This window comes from Bufo gargarizans, chromosome 3 (assembly GCF_014858855.1).
Source record: "Bufo gargarizans isolate SCDJY-AF-19 chromosome 3, ASM1485885v1, whole genome shotgun sequence".
NCBI classification, from domain to species: Eukaryota; Metazoa; Chordata; class Amphibia; order Anura; family Bufonidae; genus Bufo; species Bufo gargarizans.
The window spans coordinates 52,267,789-52,287,647 of NC_058082.1; the positions used below are offsets into that span (position 1 = coordinate 52,267,789).

Consider the following 19,859-nt stretch of genomic DNA (forward strand, 5'->3'; position numbering starts at 1 on the left):
TAGCTCTGGTGTGAATACACACATTAAAGTCAATGGTTACATGAACGATCGGTGGAGATCATGGAAAGCACACGTACGCGATTCAGTGACGTGTGAAAGAGGCCTTAGAGAACATTCGTATGGGGTGTAAATTGCTGCAGAAAAATCTGCCATGAAGTTGCAAAAGAAAATCACGGAGACACTCTCTACTTTTGTGGATCAAATATGGCCACTTAAGTCTATGGGTCGGCAAAAACCACTGACAAAACAAAGTGGGTTTTCCGCCTAGTAGTGCATGTCGATGCCACACGAAGGGCAAAAAAACAAAACACTGACCAAACATGGATCCTTTACAGACATCTTCATGGATGAACCACTGACCATTTTGCCATGTCTCCATGGACACAGATGTGTGAATAAGGCCTGAAGCACATTATATGCTTCACATGCACTTGCCGAGAAACAGAAACAAAGTCCGGTAAACTCTGGGGTTTTGGCATGGCCACTATGTAGAAACCCTGTTAGAGCATATGGACATCAGAGTGGGGGGTCCCGATTTACAAGCCAGAACGGAGAACCGTAGGGTATTAATTCTGCTCGCTATAGACAATTCTGATAAAGGACATCTTACGGCTGCCTGCTTTCTCTCAATGGAGGGAAGAAAAGGGATGAGGCGACACCAACAGGACAGAATCCAGTCTTCATAACTTGTAATGCACTTTGGACACTTCTATCTTACAATAAGGTTTAGAAGGATCCTCATCAAAAGGTTGGGTTCCCAGAGGTTCTTAGCCTACGAATAAGCTGAAAAAGTCTGCTGTCTGAATACCTCGTTAACAGGAACATGTCTCCAGTCATTTCCTTCCCTAGAAAGGTTACTCGGGCTGCACATTCAGCATGTATGGGCCGCACTCCGCTCATCCTCTACATCGGACAGCGTCAGCACAGACGTATCCTGTGCAGCACACAGACGAATGCCCAACATGAAAAAAAGCTAATAAATGTCATCAAAGGAATGATGACCTGAAAAAAAGACCTGTTTGCAAAGAGATGAATAATTAGTATTTTTAGATGAACTATTTTGTTGGATCAGAAGGGGTCGGATGGAAGACGGTAACACGACTGCAGGATCAGGCCGCACACGGTTTGCAGCACTGACACATAGGTCTGCACAGGAGCATTGGCGGAATAACAAAAAATGCTAACTGCACATATCCATCCAATCATGTGTCAGTCAACCATCAAAAAAGTATCCAGACCATTCTTCGCTGTCCCCTAAGGGGTTCCCTTTCACCGTTCTCCATTGTGTGATATGGTTTAATTAAAGGCGTTGTGCCAAGTTTATATATAAGTGATTGTTGGGGATCTGACCAGTGAACCTGAGAACAGGGGTCCCATTCCCCTGATCTGATGGAGCGGCAGGTCGAGCATGCACCCTACAACTCCATACATTTTCTAGGGCACTGCCGGAGGTAGTAGAGTACTAAGCTCTGCAGTATCCGGCAGCTCCATCGATAGAGGATGAATGGAGCAGCATGGCACATGCTCTTCCTGCATGAATAGGACCTCTGGTCTAGGGATCGGTGGGGGTCCAAGAAGATGCCCCCCCCCCCCCCTTACCGGTCAGTTGGTCATCCCCTAGCCACAGGACACTTCCTTATAAGTTAGATTCTCCTCCAGCAGTCTTTGCGCCAGGCATAAAAACTACTTAAGCTCCTGACTGGAGTAGGTTTTTAAGAACATTTACACCTGTTAGTAAATTTGCAGGGGCCAATGTTCCGGGCCCTGCACACCCTCGACACTCAGAAGTGTCGAAACGTCTGTGCGACTAAATATTGCCGCATGGACATAAAAAAGAAAGTAATAAAATGGTTCTTGCAACCATTTTTATGCCTAAATGCCTCAGGATAGGTCATCAATATAAGATTGGCGGGGATCTGACTCCCAGCACCAGGGCTTATGGTGCTCCTGTCAGCGCTGCATCCTTTTCAATGTTTCCCTGCACCCCACCTATAGAGTCTAGCGCCCTCTATATCCACTGATCAGCTGTTCGATGTAGCGCCATCAATGGGAAGTCAGCGCCAGAGCTACACAGCACAGTCAACATTGTAGTGGACAGCACTCGTCACGGCAGCACTGCCCCAACTAAAGTCATGGCAGCTACTGGCAATGGTGCTGGTCCTGTGTGTGTCCGCACTATGCATGATGGCAGCAGGCGCCCTCCAGCCCTGCATCATTAGTACCAAGGCAGAACCTGCTTTCATCACAGAACACTACTGTAGGGCTGGAGTGTAGGTGCTGTACCCGCCAGAATCGCGGCAGTTGTCACATGTGACACAGACAGCTTTTTTTGTGTGTTTTTTTCCTCTGTAATTTCAGTCTTGTGTGGCTGTACCCTTAAAAGGGTTGGCCCCTCTCATACTTTGGGGGCATATCAGTAGGATATGCCCCCAACGTCTGATAGGTGCGGGTCCCACACCTCTCTCTAGTAAGGAGTCTGCCAAAAAGGAGAGAGGATCACACACGTGTGGCCGTCCTCCATTTGTTTCTACGGTAATGCTGAAAATAGCCGAGAAGTATCTCTGTTAGCCCCACAGAAGTGAAGGGAGCGGTGGCCACGCTTGCCATTTACGTTCGGCAGTCCCATAGGATTGAATGCAGGGCGGCCGCACATGCGTGGCCTGCTCTCCTTTGCGGGCTCCATTCTAGAGATAGGTCCTAGCAATATGCCCCAAATAGTGATGAGCGAAGAACAAAGCGACTTAGGATGTAGCATCCAAAGCTCGCTTCGCTCATCACTAGCCCCAAATGTATGAGATGAGCCTAACCCTTGAAGCTACCAGCACATAGGAGCGGGCCGTCTTGCAGAAAATACTACAAGAATTTCCATGCGGATTGCTGTACGTTTCCGCACTAAATACCACGTGTTACTCACGGTTTTTGGTGCCGATTTAAGGCGGATTTGCCGTATATCTCACCCCTAAAATTTAAAAGGGTGAAATCCGCACAAACAATTGAGAAGCTGCAGATTTCAAAATCCACACAGCAGAGGAATTTCCGCACTGAAGGATAAAGCAAAGTGTCGATCAGATCTGTCTGATCCCATCCACTTTGCTGGTTCTGTACTACACTGGCGCTTTTCCGCATGGTAATCTGTGCCCTGTCTTTCAGAGGTACGCTGGTAAATGTCACACCTATGTTTTGGCTACATGAGGGATAATTAGCACGAAGGAGCAAGAAGAAAACAATGGAACCTGATCCATCGGGCGGTACAACTCTGCAGTAATATCAAGTTTACTGCTAGACGGGCACAACTGATAAGCGGCAATAACTACCAGATGCCCTAAATATGTGCCAGTCCCAAGTGATCACGACGCAGCCCCCCCCCCCCCCCGGTAAGAGCAGATTATTAGTCTTATGAATAACCTGCAGAAGAGTAACTTACTTTACTGCTGCCAAACCTCCCCTTGCCAATACACCCCACTGTGCCCACAAATGCCAATACACCTCACCTGTGCCCACAAATGCCAATACACCCCCCCTGTGCCCACAAATGCCAATACACCCCCCTGTGCCCACAAATGCCAATACACCTCACCTGTGCCCAAATGCCAATACACCTCACCTGTGCCCACAAATGCCAATACACCTCACCTGTGCCCACAAATGCCAATACACCTCACCTGTGCCCACAAATGCCAATACACCTCACCTGTGCCCACAAATGCCAATACACCTCACCTGTGCCCACAAATGCCAATACACCTCACCTGTGCCTCTCACTTCTGGAGCTGGCAGTGAATTATTAAGCACCCCATGTAACCCAGCACCCTGCTCAGTAACTAAGCTGCAGGCAGTAAATAATGAAGCAGGCTCCGGGGGCATCATGCCACGCGCTGCAGGTACCTGTCCTCCGACACACTGATCATCCCGTCCTCCTTGGGCACAATCACAGCCATATTCACCACGTCCTGGGATCCTTCCACCTTGTTCATTAGTATGGGTTTGCGGGTGAGGGGTGTGGGGTGGATCTCCGCCGCCATCCTCTTCTACCTGGTGCCAAGGTGTGACGTGCCCGTCTCTAGCTGCAGCAGCCGGGTACAGACTGGCAGCAGCTCTACAACCTTCCAGCCTCTGCTCCGAGCTTCTGTCAGCTGACTGACGCGTCACTACTCAGGTCACGCCCATCACCTGGGGGGGGGGGGGTTGGTTTTTTTCTTTCGTTTCTTTCACTCATCTTTATTGATATGTGTGAAGGAGCAGCAAGGACATCATGGTGGGAACAGTATCGCCCGTCATATGACAGGAGGAAGGACAGAGGTCCTGTCAGTATAATAGGAACAGTGGTCACGTGACCCGCACCGCCTCCCTGCAGGGACGGTAAACACACGTCACGTGACCAACACATACACAGTGGGAACTTGTACAAAGCTGGAGCTGGATTCTTATTCTTCAGTTTCTAATTCACGTGACTTAAATGTTTTGTATTTTGGTTCTGAATCATGAGGACGGCTTTTCTCAAAAATAAAATAAATTGCAGTGAGCTGTCTTGTGGTGACATCATTTGATAGCAGAAACGACTGGCACACAAATGGGCATCAAAGTGGGCATAAAAGGGTGTGATTTAAAGGGTTAAATAACCTATCTCACACTGCCAACGTACAGAGGGTGACTCCCTACATCATATTCAGCTGAGCTGAGCCTGGTCCCAACAGGTTCTGGAAGCAGGAACTGGCATTAAAGTGGGTAGAGGGTTACACATACACAACAGGAAAACTACCATAAACATGAAACCAGACCTGCCAAGATCGCAAAGAGGGACAATAATATGTGCAATAATTTATACTAGGCCACTCCCCCAACTCCACCCAAAGCATAACTATACACACTCAGTCCCCTTAATGCCCCCACATAGTAATTATTCCCCTTTGCACCACCACACAAGAGCAGTGCCTACATGTGCCCCCTCACAATAGTTATGCCAAGATATGTGCCCCCTCACAATAGTTATGCCAAGATATGTGTCCCCTCACAATAGCTATGCCCAGATATGTGCTCCCTCACAATAGTTATGCCCAGATATGTGCTTCCTCACAATAGTTATGCCCAGATATGTGCCCCCTCACAATAGTTATGCCCAGACATGTGCCCCCTCACAATAGTTATGCCCAGATATGTGCCACCTCACAATAGTTATGCCAAGATATGTGCCCCCTCACAATAGTTATGCCCAGATATGTGCCCCCTCACAATTGGTTTGCCCAGATATGTGCCCCCTCACAATAGTTATGCCCAGACATGTGCCCCATCACAGTAGTTAAGCTGATTCCCGGCCCTTCCCAGCTGGGGAGTGTCGGTAACTGAGGTGAATGGTGAGGCAGGGAGCAGACGGCTCCCTGCTTCACCATTACTATCAGCTGAGAGTGGGACATACCACAGCTATTCTGGGACTGCGGGACAGCCACTGAAATCTGGGACTGTTCTGACAGATCAAGCATGGTTGGGATGCATGATGAAACTATTAACAGACTGCTACAGGGGGGAGAGAGTCCTGCCTGCGAGAGCTTACAATCTACATGACTTTGGTCCACTGATCTAAGACTGTGTTCACATCCGGTTTATTTCCCACATTTAGGGCTCGTTCACAGGAACGTTTTTTGCTTTCCGTATACAGGCCGTTTTTTGCTTTCCGTATACGGAACCGTTCATTTCAATGGGTCCACAAACAACATTCAATGGGTCCACAACATTTTGAGTCAGGTCCTATTATTGTCCGCAAATCACGTTCAGTGGCTCCATTCAAGTCAATGGGTCCGTATAAAAAACGGAATGCATACAGAACACATGTCCGTATGTCATCCGTTTTTTGCGGATCCATGCTGTAGAAATGCTATGCCCAGCCCATTTTGCACATGTGTTTGGTGTTTGCAATGATTACAAAGTTCCTGTTTTTGCCGAAAAACGGAACAGAAAAACAACGGATCCCAAAAAAACGGAACAACGGATCCATCAAAAACGGACCACAAAACCATACGGTTGTGTAAACAAGCAAATTGCGGAACGGGTGCGGACCCATTCATTCTCTATGAGGATGGAATGGATGCGGAGAACACACTATGTCCGCATTTGCGGACGAGAATAGGCATTTCTGAGGGGGTGCCGGCCGGGTGTATTGCAGATCCGCAATTCACTACAGATGTGTAAATTGACCCTTAGGCCTCTTTCATATGACAGGGTTTTTTTTTCCGTTTACGGGCGTTTTTTTGCGTTCCTTTCATTTCAATGGTTCCACAAAAAATAATGATTGTTCTCTGTGTAACAGATGGACCCTTTTATATTATTTTATGTTCGGCTGTCCGTACACTTCCCCACCCCCCTTCACCATTTTCCTGTCCCCCTGTTTCCCAAGAGCAGGGCGTTGTCCCAGGGACACTGCTGGACCTGTTTACCCCTCAACCTCCCATCAGCCCTTGCTATTGTCTGACCCCACCTTTCCTTGTATTATAGTAATCTATGTACTCTATTGTATGTAAATTAGGCTGTTGGGGGTTTGAAACCATGTGTGCCATTCCTAGTAAAGTCCGTTGACTCCCCAGTTACTGGGGAAATTGTCTCTTGGACATTAACCTGCTTCTTCGGCTACAAGAGGATTAAAGTGGAGATATTGATGGTATGTCTTGGAGCTCTGCAACAATTGGTGGCAAGCAGCGGGATCCAAGCCTTGCAGCAGGAGAAAGCAGCAGCGGTTCGTGCAGATAACAGGCCGTTTCAGTTTGGTTATACGAATGGAACTGTGAATGGAGACGAACTATACTGGATTAAAACAGACAACATTAAAGGAATTGCAGGAAGCGAGAGGGCAGATAGCCAGCAATAAAACGAAGGACATGCTAATTGCTGAACTGACCGAGGGAGAACGGGCACACAAGTATGGCTACAGAAACCAGAGAGTCAGAGTTCGACAGAGAGGTGAAACGCAGGCTAGCATTTTATGGAGTGAATCCCTCCCTAGAGATGGTACAGGCAACCATGAACCAGGTGGATGGCTTGATCACTGCAAGGGAAGAGAGAGAGAACCAACTCCAGATAGCAGAGCAGCAGGCATTGGAAAGACTGCTAACTAGTACTCCGGTTCCAGAACCCAAAGTCAAGGTACTGCATGATGCGTTTAAAAAAATTGTGGAAGCCGAGGAGGACTGGGTACGGATCCTCGCTGGTATGCTCTCTGGCCATGCAGCAGAGGCATATAGAGCTGTACCTGATGTTATCCTCAACGGCAAGGAGACCCAGGGGCTGCGTGATTCCGGTGCCACCCTCACCTTGGTGCGACGACATCTGGTTCCAGAGAACGACCGCACTGGAGGTTCTGTAGCTGTACGGGTAGCGGGAGAGACCATCCACAGAATACCCACAGCCAGGGTACATCTACATTGGGGTTTGGGGGCAGGAATGGTTAATATTGGGTTGATGAAAGACCTACCCACTGATGTTTTGCTGGGAAATGATCTTGGCCAGATGACTTCCGCTTTTGTACCTTCCCAGGGTACCAACGAGACCTATCCAGTTACCACCAGGTCACAGGCCCACTCCCTGAACAACCCAGCACATTCTGAGGTCCAGGTAAGAACCCTTCCTCAAAACGTTCACCCTATCCCCTGGGATATCCCCGCAACATTTGGGCAGGAAACCCTTAGTGACCCTACGTTGCAGGTTTATAGGGATAAAGTTAACCAGTCACAGACTGGAATAGAAGGAGAGAGATATTTTTGGCAGCAGGGGTTATTTTAACAGGACTCTGAAAGGGTCACAGCATGGTCCCCACCTATCTCCACCCGACAGCTAGTAGTCCCACAGAAGTACAGGAGGGAGCTATTACAGATCGTGCATGATATCCCCCTGGCAGGATACTTAGGGGTCAGCCGCACCAGGTACAGGCTTACCCACATTTTTTTTTGGCCTAGCATCTCTAAAGATGTTAGGCAGTACTGTCAAACATGCGACACATGCCAACGAGTAGGTAAAAGAGGGGATCGCCGCAAAGCTAAGTTGCAACACCTACCCATCATCGAAGAACCTTTCGGACGGGTAGCGGTAGATATTATAGGACCATTGGCCAAACCCAGCCCGTCAGGCAAAAGGTATATTTTAACTAAAGTGGATTATGCAACACGGTATCCAGAAGCTGTGGCTCTAACTAATATTCAGGCAGAGACGTTGGCGGAGGCATTGATGCGAGTCTTCTCTCGGATGGGTTTTCCCAGAAAGATAGTCTAGGATCAGGGCACTCTTTTTTATGCAGAAGTCGCCCAATAGCTGTGGAAACTGTGCGGCATCAAATCCATCGTTAGTTCACCTTACCACCCACAGACGAATGGTTTGTGTGAAAGATTTAATGGTACCTTAAAACAGATGCTTAGCACCTTTACTGACACCCTTTACTGACACCTGTCGGGACTGGGAAAAACCCCTACCCCACCTTTTGCTTACAGGGAGGTGCCGCAGGAATCAACAGGGTTTTCGCCGTTCTAACTACTGTTCGGACGGAGAGTTAGAGGTACCATATCTAGGACACCGGGTGGGTTGTGGGAAACAAAAGCCTGAGCCAACTAAAGTAGAGGCAGTAGCCCAGTGGCCAACCCCCCGTACCAAAACGCAGGTGTTAGCCTTCCTAAGGAACCGCGGGCTATTATTGGAAATTTGTCCAAAACTATAGTACCCTGGCCAAACCCCTCACTGACCTCACTAAAAAGAACTGTCCCCGCCAAGTAGTCTAGGCCCCAGAGTGTGAGCAGGCATTCCAACAGCTCAAGCAGGCCCTTGTTAATAGTCCTGTACTCGCTGCTCCCAATCCATCTAAAAGATTCCTCGTTCACACAGATGCTTCAATGTTTGGATTGCAAGCGGTACTGAGCCAAATTGGAGAACATGGCGGTGAACATCCCATAGCTTACTTGAGTCGGAAGCTTCTACCCAAGTGAGCTACGCTGCCATAGAGAAAGAATCCCTGGCTGTGGTGTGGGCCCTAAAGAAGCTTCAACCCTACTTGTATGGACAGCAGTTCACATTACTCACGGATCATAACCCGTTAGTATAGCTAAATCGTGTGACAGGGGATAATGCCCGGTTGTTGCGCTGGAGCTTGGCGTTACAACCATACGATTTTACAATTCAATACCGCCCAGGAAAACAGAATGGCAATGCTGACGGGTTATCACGACAAACTGAACTGGAAAAGTGATTCGTGAGTACCTCCCAGACATCCCCAAGCCGATCAGTTGGGGGATCAGACTGTGTATGCTGGCTTGTGGTTAAGGGGGAGCAGTGTAACAGATGGATCATTTTATATTATTTTATGTTCGGCTGTCCGCACAACCCCCCCTTCCCCTTTTTCCTGTCCCATTGTTTCCCAAAAGCAGGGCGGTGTCCCAGGGACACTGCCAGACCTGTTTAAACTAGCTGCTGTGTCCCCCCTGAACCTCCCATCAGCCTTTGCTATTGTCTGACCCCAACTTTCCTTGTATTATAGTAAACTATGTACTCTATTGTATGTAAAAGAGTCTGTTGGGGGTTTGAAACCATGTGTGCCATGCCTAGTAAAGTCAGTTGACTCCCAAAACTGTGTGTCGTCCAGTTACTGGGGAAATTGTCTCTTGGACATTGACCTGCTTCTTCGGCTACAAGGGGATTTAGGTACTGTAGCTCCGCAACACTCCATATGCATTCCATTTCCGTATTTCCATTGCGTTGAAAGATTGTCACCGCCAGATCTCTGAGAAGTTCTGACAGACGTTCTTCAGTACCTCCTGCATGATGTTCTTTTGTTTTGGTTTCGCTTTGACATTTCTTCTCCCTCTTCCAGCTGTCATCTATTAGCAGTGATTGCCTCCCTTTATATCCCCTCTCATACTGCCTCACCTTGCGGTTTATACTACTTCCTGGATTGTGTTCACTGCTAGATGCTACTACTGCTGGTTCCTCAGTTAATTCTATTTCTGTTTTCCTGTTGGCTTGATTCTAGGTGACCCCGACTCCCTCTGTATTAAGTGCAGGGAGCCGGTGGTCGTGTCCCCTTACTATTATAGGGTTTGCAGGTGTCACTCAGTCTAGGTACGTGGACATGCAACTTTCTATCATAAAGATCTTTGCATGGGCTGAGCAGTCAGGGAGAGCTCTAGGGATTTTATAGGGCTCACCCATTTGTTCCTTAGTTTGGGATCAAGTCAGTCGGATCTTTATTTGTTACTTTTTGTAACAAAACACTGAAAAAGCCATACGATCGCGTGAAAGAGGCCTTAACCACTACAGGACCGCCGTACGCAGGATTGTGTCCTGGCGGCGGCCCTGTTATTCCGGCTGGACGCGCCGGTGCGTCATATCGCGAGACGCGAGATTGCAGGCAAAGCCGGCCCGCGCATGCGCATCGCGGGCCGGCAAAAGTTAGAGGAGTATTTCGTCATCAGCCTGCCAGCCAATGATCGTGGCTGGCAGGCTGATGATTTTTAAAAAATCGAATCAGAAGCCAGTTGACACTTTATTTTTTACAAATATAAGGTGTTAAATGGCTTCCCTGCTCCTCTGCTGGTCCTGTTCGTCGGTTGGTCTCAGCAGAGGAGCAGGCATCACAGTGAGTAGCCACCAAACACTACACTTAGCCCCAGATCACCCCCCAGCACCCCAATTAACCCCTTGATCACCCCTGTCAATCACCTAGTGAAAGGGAAAAAAGTGATCAGTGTAAACTGTCACTTTTTTTTTTCACTGGTATTGACTGATAGGTTTTAGGATAGTTTAGGCCCCTTGGTTGGGTAGTTAGCGATCGTTTAGCGCCCAGCCCACCGCACCACAGCCACTGATTCGCTGATTAGCGTATCGCTAATCAGCATTTGTACTTTTATAGTATCTGTAGGTGATCAGAACTGATCACAGTCAGATCTATAATAGTATTAGTGTCACCTTAGCTCGCCCTCCACCCAAAACGCAGTGTTTGCCCGATCAGGCCTGATCGGTCGCCCACACGTGCGTTCATCCACGCCCGCCCCGCCGCAGTGACAAAAAAATATTTTTGTCACTGCACAATCACTTTACAAGCGCTGCGGCGATAAAAAAAATCAGTTTTGATATTTTTTATCAATCGCAGTGGCCTCCGGTACTTTGCTAGCCTCCCATTTGTAAGACAGGCTTGCTTTTTTACTTGGGTAGTCTCAGGGAATACCCCCTAAATTTAGTAGTCCAAATGGCAAACAAGGGGTATTCTTCTGAAGAGGCCTACAGGCTTCTGACCCACTTGGATGAGGAATGGGAACCCTCATCTGACGAATCTAGCGGGTCAGAATATGAACCTGTAGAAAGCAGTGGCAGTCTGACCCAAAGTTCGGACGAGGAGGTTGAGGTCCCTGATAGCACCAGGCGTACCCGGCCCCGTGTTGCTAGACCACAGGTTGCGCAGGATTCGCTTCAAGGGCAGCAGAGTGGGGCTGGCGCTGTCGGATTACGTGGTGAGGCATACACCAGCAGCGCAGCCCATCCCGGACCTAGTACCAGCACTGCCGTACAACATGGTGAAGTGGCGAGCACCAGAAGGACAGTTGAAGCTGGTACGGTGGAACGTGCAATAGTTACCCCGTCGCAGCCACCGCACAGACAGGCCCGTAGACCCCCTAGAGTCCCTGAGGTGCTGGCAAACCCTGATTGGCAGTCCCCAACTTCAGCCGCACCATTAGTTCCACCTTTCACCGCCCAGTCTGGAGTTCGGGTTGAGACAGCTCAGATCGGTTCGGCCCTGGGATTTTTTGAGCTGTTCTTGACTGCGGAGCTCTTGGACTTAGTTGTGGCAGAAACAAACCGATATGCCACTGAATTTATAGCCGCCAACCCAGGAAGTTATTATGCCTAGTCTTTCCGGTGGAAACCCGTCCAAGTTTCCGAATTTAAAATTTTTCTGGGCCTTCTCCTCAACATGGGCTTAACCAAAAAGTATGAATTGCGTTTATATTGGTCCACAAACCCAATTCATCACATGCCCATGTTCTCTGCTGCCATGTCCAGGACACGATTTGAGACCATCCTGGTTTCCTGCACTTTAGTGATAACAGCACCTCCCGTCCCAGGGGCCACCCAGCTTTTGACTGGCTCCACAAAATTCGGCCCCTCATAGACCACTTCAACAACAAATTTGCAGATTTGTATACCCCTGAGCAAAACATCTGCATAGACGAGTCCCTTATACAGTTTACCGGGCGCCTTGGCTTTAAACAATACATCCCAAGCAAGCGTGCCCGGTATGGGGTCAAATTGTATAAGCTCTGTGAAAGGGCCACAGGCTATACCCACAAATTTCGGATCTATGAGGGTAAAGATCAGACCCTGGAGCCAGTCGGTTGCCCTGACTACCTGGGGAGCAGTGGGAAGACAGTCTGGGACTTGGTGTCACCCTTATTTGGCAAGGGGTACCATCTTTATGTGGACAATTTCTACACAAGTGTGCCCCTCTTCAGGCATTTGTTCCTAGAACAGATTGGCTGCTGTGGCACTGCGTGACCAAGTCGCCTGGGCTTCCTCCAACGGCTCGTTACCACCCGTCTTGCAAGGGGGGAGAGGGCTGCCTTGTGTAACCAAGAACTGCTCGCGGTGAAATGGAGAGACAAGCGTGACGTTTACATGCTCTCCTCCATTCACGCAGACACGACAATCCAAATTGAACGAGCAACCAGTGTCATTGAAAATCCCCTCTGTGTCCACGACTATAATTCGCTCATGGGAGGGGTGGACTTCAATGACCAGATGTTGGCTCCTTATCTACTTTCCCGCAGACCCAGACGCTGGTATAAGAAGGTGTCTGTATATTTAATTCAATTGGCTCTGTATAATAGTTTTGTTCTCTACAGTAAGGCTGGGAGAACAGGATCCTTCCTCAAATTTCAGGAAGAGATCATCGAGAACCTCCTGTATCCAGGAGGTTCCGTGGCTCCATCCACCAGTGTAGTGAGCCGTCTACACGAGGGCCATTTCCCCAGTGTCGTTGCTGGTACCTCAAACCGACCGCCACCCCGAAAAAAATGTTGTGTCTGTAGCAGGAGTGGAATAAGGCGTGACACCCGCTATTTCTGTCCTGACTTCCCTGACCACCCTGCCCTATGCTTAGAGGAGTGTTTCCGGAAGTACCACACACAGGTACACTTAGCATAGGGATTGCATCTCACAGGACAGGCACACAGGGCTATTAGGGCCCATTCACACACAGCTGCTGCAAACCTCTCCTTTCACCTGGGACAAAGTGTATAATGTACTTTGCCACATCTTTGGGCGATTTGCGCTTTGCACATTGTCCCATGGGGAAGGAGAGGTTTGTCCTATAAAGGTAAAAAAAAAGAAACAAAACAAAAATCACCGGTAAGCAAAAAAGTTAACGTTCAGTTCAAAAAGTTAAATAAAGTTTATATGTTCCGTTCAAATGTTATTATAAAGTTAATAAATTTATTGCGTTGCGGCCTGGCTTTTTCTTTTTTGTTTTGTTATTTTTACCTTCCAGGTGGACCAATCGATCGACTAGCTGCAGCACTAATGTGCATTCTGACAGAAGCATTGCGCTGCTGTCAGATTACACAAAAGTCGGTGTATGCGGCGCTGCAAGACGAGATTTCTCCTCTGCAGTAAAAGATACGTTTGCCGAGGCATATGAGCTGAGGAGGCGGCGTGTTCATATGCTTTGGCAAACACTTTGTATATATATATAAAAAAAAAAAAAAAAAAATCCCGGCAATGATTTATTCATCCACATCGATTGATGTGAATGGAGCAATCGGGTTTGCCAGGGCATACGAGCTAAGTGGGTATGGATGTTGGGCGGAGCTCCTATGTCCTGGCAGACGCCTTTCCCCCTCCTTTTTTTTTGGGTAGAGATTTTTTCATCCACATTGTGCCGTTTATTTTTTCTTTCTGCCCAGAGGCTGAACGAAAAAAAAAATCTCATTACCCGTATGCTCAATATAAGGAGAATAGCAGAAACTCCAAATGCTGGGCATACATGTAATGATTGCGGAGACCCTCAAATGCCAGGGCAGTACAAACACCCCACAAATGACCCCATTTTGGAAAGAAAACACCCCGAGGTATTCACTGAGGGCATATTGAGTCTATGAAAGATTGAAATTTTTGTCCCAAGTTAGCGGAAAGGGAGACTTTGTGAGAAAAAAAATATATATATCGATTTCCGCTAACTTGTGCCCAAAAAAAATAAATTCTATGAACTCGCCCTTATTGAATACCTTGGGGTGTCTTCTTTCCAAAATGGGGTCACATGTGGGGTATTTATACTGCCCTGGCATTTTAGGGGCCCTAAAGCGTGTGAAGAAGTCTAGGATCCAAATGTCTAAAAATGCCCTCCTAAAAAGAATGTGGGCCCCTTTGCGCATCTAGGCTGCAAAAAAGTGTCACACGTGTGGTATCACCGTACTCAGGAGAAGTTGGGCAATGTGTTTTGGGGTGTCATTTTACATATACCCATGCTGGGTGAAATAAATATCTTGGTCAAATGCCAACTTTGTATAAAAAATTGGAAAAGTTGTCTTTTGCCAAGATATTTCTCTCACCCAGCATGGGTATATGTAAAAAGACACCCCAAAACACATTTCCCTACTTCATCTGAGTACAGCGATACCAGATGTGTGACACTTTTTTGCAGCCTAGGTGGGCAAATGGGCCCACATTCCAAAGAGCACCTTTCGGATTTCACAGGGGATTTTTTACACATTTTGATTTCAAACTACTTTGCACACATTTGGGCCCCTAAAATGCCAGGGCAGTATAACTACCCCACAAGTGACCCCATTTTGGAAAGAAGACACCCCAAGGTATTCCGTGAGGGGCATGGAGAGTTCCTAGATTTTTTTATTTTTTGTCACAAGTTAGCGGAAAATGATGATTTGTTCTTTTTTTTTTCTTACAAAGTCTCATATTCTACTAACTTGTGACAAAAAATAAAAACTTCCATGAACTCACTATGCCCATCACGAAATACCTTGGGGTGTCTTCTTTCCAAAATGGGGTCACTTGTGGGGTAGTTATACTGCCCTGGCATTTTAGGGGCCCAAATGTGTGCGAAGTAGTTTGAAATCAAAATGTGTAAAAAATGGCCTGTGAAATCCAAAAGGTGCTCTTTGGAATGTGGGCCCCTTTGCCCACCTAGGCTGCGAGAAAGTGTCACACATGTGGTATCGCCGTACTCAGGAGAAGTTGGGGAATGTGTTTTGGGGTGTCATTTTACATATACCCATGCTGGGTGAGAGAAATATCTTGGTCAAATGCCAACTTTGTATAAAAAAATTGGAAAAGTTGTCTTTTGCCGAGATATTTATCTCACCCAGCATGGGTATATGTAAAATGACACCCCAAAACACATTCACCAACTTCTCCTGAGTACGGCGATACCACATGTGTGACACTTTTTTGCAGCCTAGGTGGGCAAAGGGGCCCACATTCCAAAGACCACCTTTTGGATTTCACAGGCCATTTTTTACACATTTTGATTTCAAACTACTTTGCACGCATTTAGGCCCCTAAAATGCCAGGGCAGTATAACTACCCCACAAGTGACCCCATTTTGGAAAGAAGACACCCCAAGGTATTTCATGATGGGCATAGTGATTTCATGGAAGTTTTTATTTTTTGTCACAAGTTAGTCGAATATGAGACTTTGTAAGGAAAAAAAAATAAATCATCATTTTCCGCTAACTTGTGACAAAAAATAAAAAGTTCGATGAACTCACTATGCCCATCAGCGAATACCTTAGGGTGTCTACTTTCCGAAATGGGGTCATTTGTGGGGTTTTTCTACTGTCTGGGCATTGTAGAACCTCAGGAAACATGACAGGTGCTCAGAAAGTCAGAGCTGCTTCAAAAAGCGGAAATTCACATTTTTGTACTATAGTTTGTAAACGCTATAACTTTTACCCAAACCATTTTTTTTCACCCAAACATTTTTTTTTATCAAAGACATGTAGAACAATACATTTAGCGATTATTTTTTTTTTTTATATGGATGTCGTTTCTTCTTGAAAAATGTCATTTTTTTGCAAAAAATTAGTTAAATTTTGATTAATAACAAAAAAATGTCAAAATGTCAGCAGCAATGAAATACCACCAAATGAAAGCTCTATTAGTGAGAAGAAAAGGAGGTAAAATTCATTTGGGTGGTAAGTTGCATGACCGAGCAATAAACCGTGAAAGTAGTGTAGTGCAGAAGTGTAAAAAGTGGTCTGGTCATTAAGGGTGTTTAAGCTAGGGGGGCTGAAGTGGTTAAGGAGTTTATCCAGGAATTGATAATGATGACCTATCTTCTGGATAGGTCATTATTATCACATTGGCGGGGTTCAGAGTCCCAGCACCCTCCGCCTGGTGAGCACAGCATTCTCCCGGCAGCTTTCTAAGCACAGAGCCATACATTGTATAGTGGCTGTGCTTGGTATTGCAGCTCAGCCCCATTCACTTCAATGGGTCTGAACTGCAACTAGGCCATATGACCGATGTACGGTGACATCACATGGCCTAGGAAGAGCATCTCCTAACTGATCCGGGGCGTCCCGGGAGTTGGACCCCTGCCGATCTGATATTCATGATCTATCCTGGAGACAGGTCATAAATATTATTTCCAGGATAACCCCTTTAATGTATAGATATGACATATACATTCAAAGAATGTCTCAGATGCCATGCAGTGGTATTTGTCAGCAAAGGGTTGCACTGAACAAAATAAAAAAGGGACAGGCTGAAGTCAGGGCAGGCATAGTACGGGCAATCCAATAAGAAATCCGAGTTCAGGGCAGGCAGCTCAGGGTCAGAACATAGATCAGGCAGTGAAGGCTAAAATCTGGAAAGTAGGCAGAAGTCAGTACACAGACAGATGAACGTAGAACGGCACATCATTACAGGACACTACAGTATTGGACTAGAACCCATTGTTCAGCCATCCTATCACAAGGGAAGGACCCTTAAGTAGCCCTGGCTGGGGAAAATGTGGGTGGACATAGAGTGGCCCTTTAACAGCCGCAGAACGCACACATGCACGCCCTACAGGCAATAAGAGGCAGTGTCATCAGGGGGCAGACCGCGACCTGCGAGGAGGAAGAGCCAGGCTGCTCTGCTCTGCTGAGAAGAGGGAGAGGAGGCCAAAGTATCCAAGGCACCAGAGCACAGGAGTGGGAGAGGAGCAGAACGGCACCTGGCGGGCACAGTTTGTTTGTCATAATCTACCCACGTTGATGCCAGTTCTTGTGCCCAAAACCTGTTGCTCTACTCAACTGAATATGATGAGGGACACAACCCTCTGTATGTAGGCAGTATGAAATTGGTGGCCCAGCTACTAAAATATTTTAAAAGGGGCCATTTGCCTACTTTGATGCCAGGTCTTATGCTAAGAACCTGTTCAGCCACACTGAAGTACAATGAATATGATGCACCCTTTGCATGTTGGCAGTGTGAGATCAGTGGCTCAAAGTCAGTTAACCCTTTAAATCATACTCTTTTATGCCCACTTTGATGTCCATTTGTATGCCAGTCATTTCTGCTTTCATGCTGCTTTCAACTTATTTTAATTCAGGGCCAGCAGGGAGGCGGTCAGGGGCACGTGACTGCGGTTCCTAGTATAGAATGTTGGAGCACTGATAGGACCTCTGTACTTCCTCCTGTCATATGACGGGAGATATTATTCTCATCTGGAGTTTTAATCTCATCTGGAGTTTTAATTTATTTTAACATTATGACCATGATGTCATGTTGTTCAGTCCTAGCTGTTTCCATTCTCCTCTGGACCAGAAGTGTGACATTCTGTCTATGGTCACATGCACCACTGTAGCCATTCTCTGGCCTCAATAGTTACCTGTCCCCAAGCAGCAAGTGACTGCAGAAGCTCAGTGGTCACATGCCCCTTGAGGACACCTCACCACTTAGGCCAGTAAATGGCGGCAGTGGTGCACGTGACTACCGATGTGAAGTCACACTTCCGTTCCTGTCACGAGTAATGGGGAGGAGATAACACCAAATGACACACAGAAGGAATAGACCGGAGTCTAGGCCTCAAAGCTAAGGGAGAGGGATGGTGACCACCTAGGAATCCCTAGACCTCTTCCTGACTCCTGCCAGTATGAGTAGACCCTGAAGGTGGAAATACTCATACACCATAACCTAAGCCCTGAAGACCCTGGAAAGCCCTAGAATGGTGGCAGGGAATAAGACTATTGGTTCCTTCCCAGATGAAGGAACCAGCATCTCTCTGAGGGATAGACAACAACACACACAAGCAAACAACGAAATGCAAGACAAAATGCATAGCTTAAAGCAGAATGGAGGAGCAGGAGATCCAAAGGAACAACACACCAGCTCAACCACTTGGAGATTGTTTTGAGGTTTAACTATTTCCTGTTTCAGGATTCCTATTTTATGCAAGAACAGGGCGTGGCGATAGGGTCCAATGTGGCCCCAACCTATGCCAATATTTTTATGCGTCGATTTGAGGAGGATGTCGACTATGGAAGCCACCACTTCCACTACGTTAGGGCGTGGTGGCGGTACATAGATGACATCTTCCTCATCTGGAAGCTTCCACAGGTTCCTCAATGGGATTGACAATGCTCTCCAATTTACATTGGTGCATTCCCACACTGAAATGCAATTTTTGGACACCCGCGTGCTGCTGAGAGAGGGCAGGTTGCAGACAGAACTATTTACCAAGCCCACTGACAGGAACACGTTATTGACATACAGTAGTAATCACCCCAGACCAATGGTTAGATCTTTACCGTATTCGCAGTTTTAAAGGGCCAGACGTATAGTCTCAGATTCTGAGGTTTTTGATAGAACTTTAGATACACTGATGAATAAATTCCAGAGGCGGGGTTATCCAACTAAATTACTACATGAAAAAAAGGAAATGGCCATGAGATTAAATAGGAAGGACACCCTCATATGGAAAACACAACATTCTAAAGCGGTAAGGATTCCCTTTATCTCGACACACTCTGAGCAGAGCGTAGATATAGGGAACATTATCCGACGTCATTGGAACATATAAGGAGGTTGCCATAACACAATTGAGGAATTTCATTCTCCTCCTTTGATGTCCTACCGTAGGTCCAGGAGCATAAAGGACCAATTGGTTAAGGCCGATGTGGGGACATTGAAAACAGCTAGACAGACAACAATCAGTGTTGGATGTTTCCCTTGCCTGACATGTGTTAACTGCAAATATATCCTTAAAGGTGAAACTTTTGTACACCCCAGACTGGCATTGCATATCAGATACGACATTATCTGACTTGCGATTCCAGCTATGTCATTTATGTGCTTGTATGTCCGTGCAATCTGGTGTATGTTGGTGAGACGACTACTAACTTCAAGTCACGTCTCAACAACCATAGATACACCATAAGGAAAAAACGACTCGACTTACCAGTTCCAAAGCACTTTGTTGAGTTCAAGCACACAGAGAGATATGAAGTGCTGCATCATTGATTCTGTACCAATGCCTAGGAGAGGTGGCAATAGAACCAGTCTTTAAAAAAAAAAGGGAACTACAGTGGATTCATTCATTCTTTATCACAGATGGTATGCCACGGAGTATGGAGAGAGGAAGTTCGAGGCCGCACTGGGGTTTGGCGTGCAGTCATGAGTTATAATCTGCAGAGGATGTTTGTCTTTCAGCATTTATTATTTTTTTGGTCAAAGTCTGGTATTCACATGGCAGGTGGTCTTCAGGAGAACCCTTTGAAATGGTGGTGATAAGTGGGCCAGGATCATGGATACAGAGTGACCCTGCACTAACGTGTGGGGTCGCAACTGATCGGTGGTCACGGATGGAGGCTCCACCTCTATTATGTTGTGGTAGTCTT

General features: G+C 46.9%; 1 protein-coding gene across 1 annotated transcript in view; it reads right to left on the reverse strand.

Annotated features, from left to right (window-relative positions):
* Positions 1-4,132, reverse strand: part of WDFY2 (WD repeat and FYVE domain containing 2) — a 99,484-nt gene extending 95,352 nt beyond the window's left edge. The window contains exon 1 of the mRNA XM_044285229.1: positions 3,886-4,132. Within this exon, the coding sequence (XP_044141164.1) occupies positions 3,886-4,022 (137 nt within the window). The 5' untranslated portion in view covers positions 4,023-4,132. The remainder of the gene's footprint in view (positions 1-3,885) is intronic.
* Between the last annotated feature and the right edge of the window lie 15,727 nt (positions 4,133-19,859).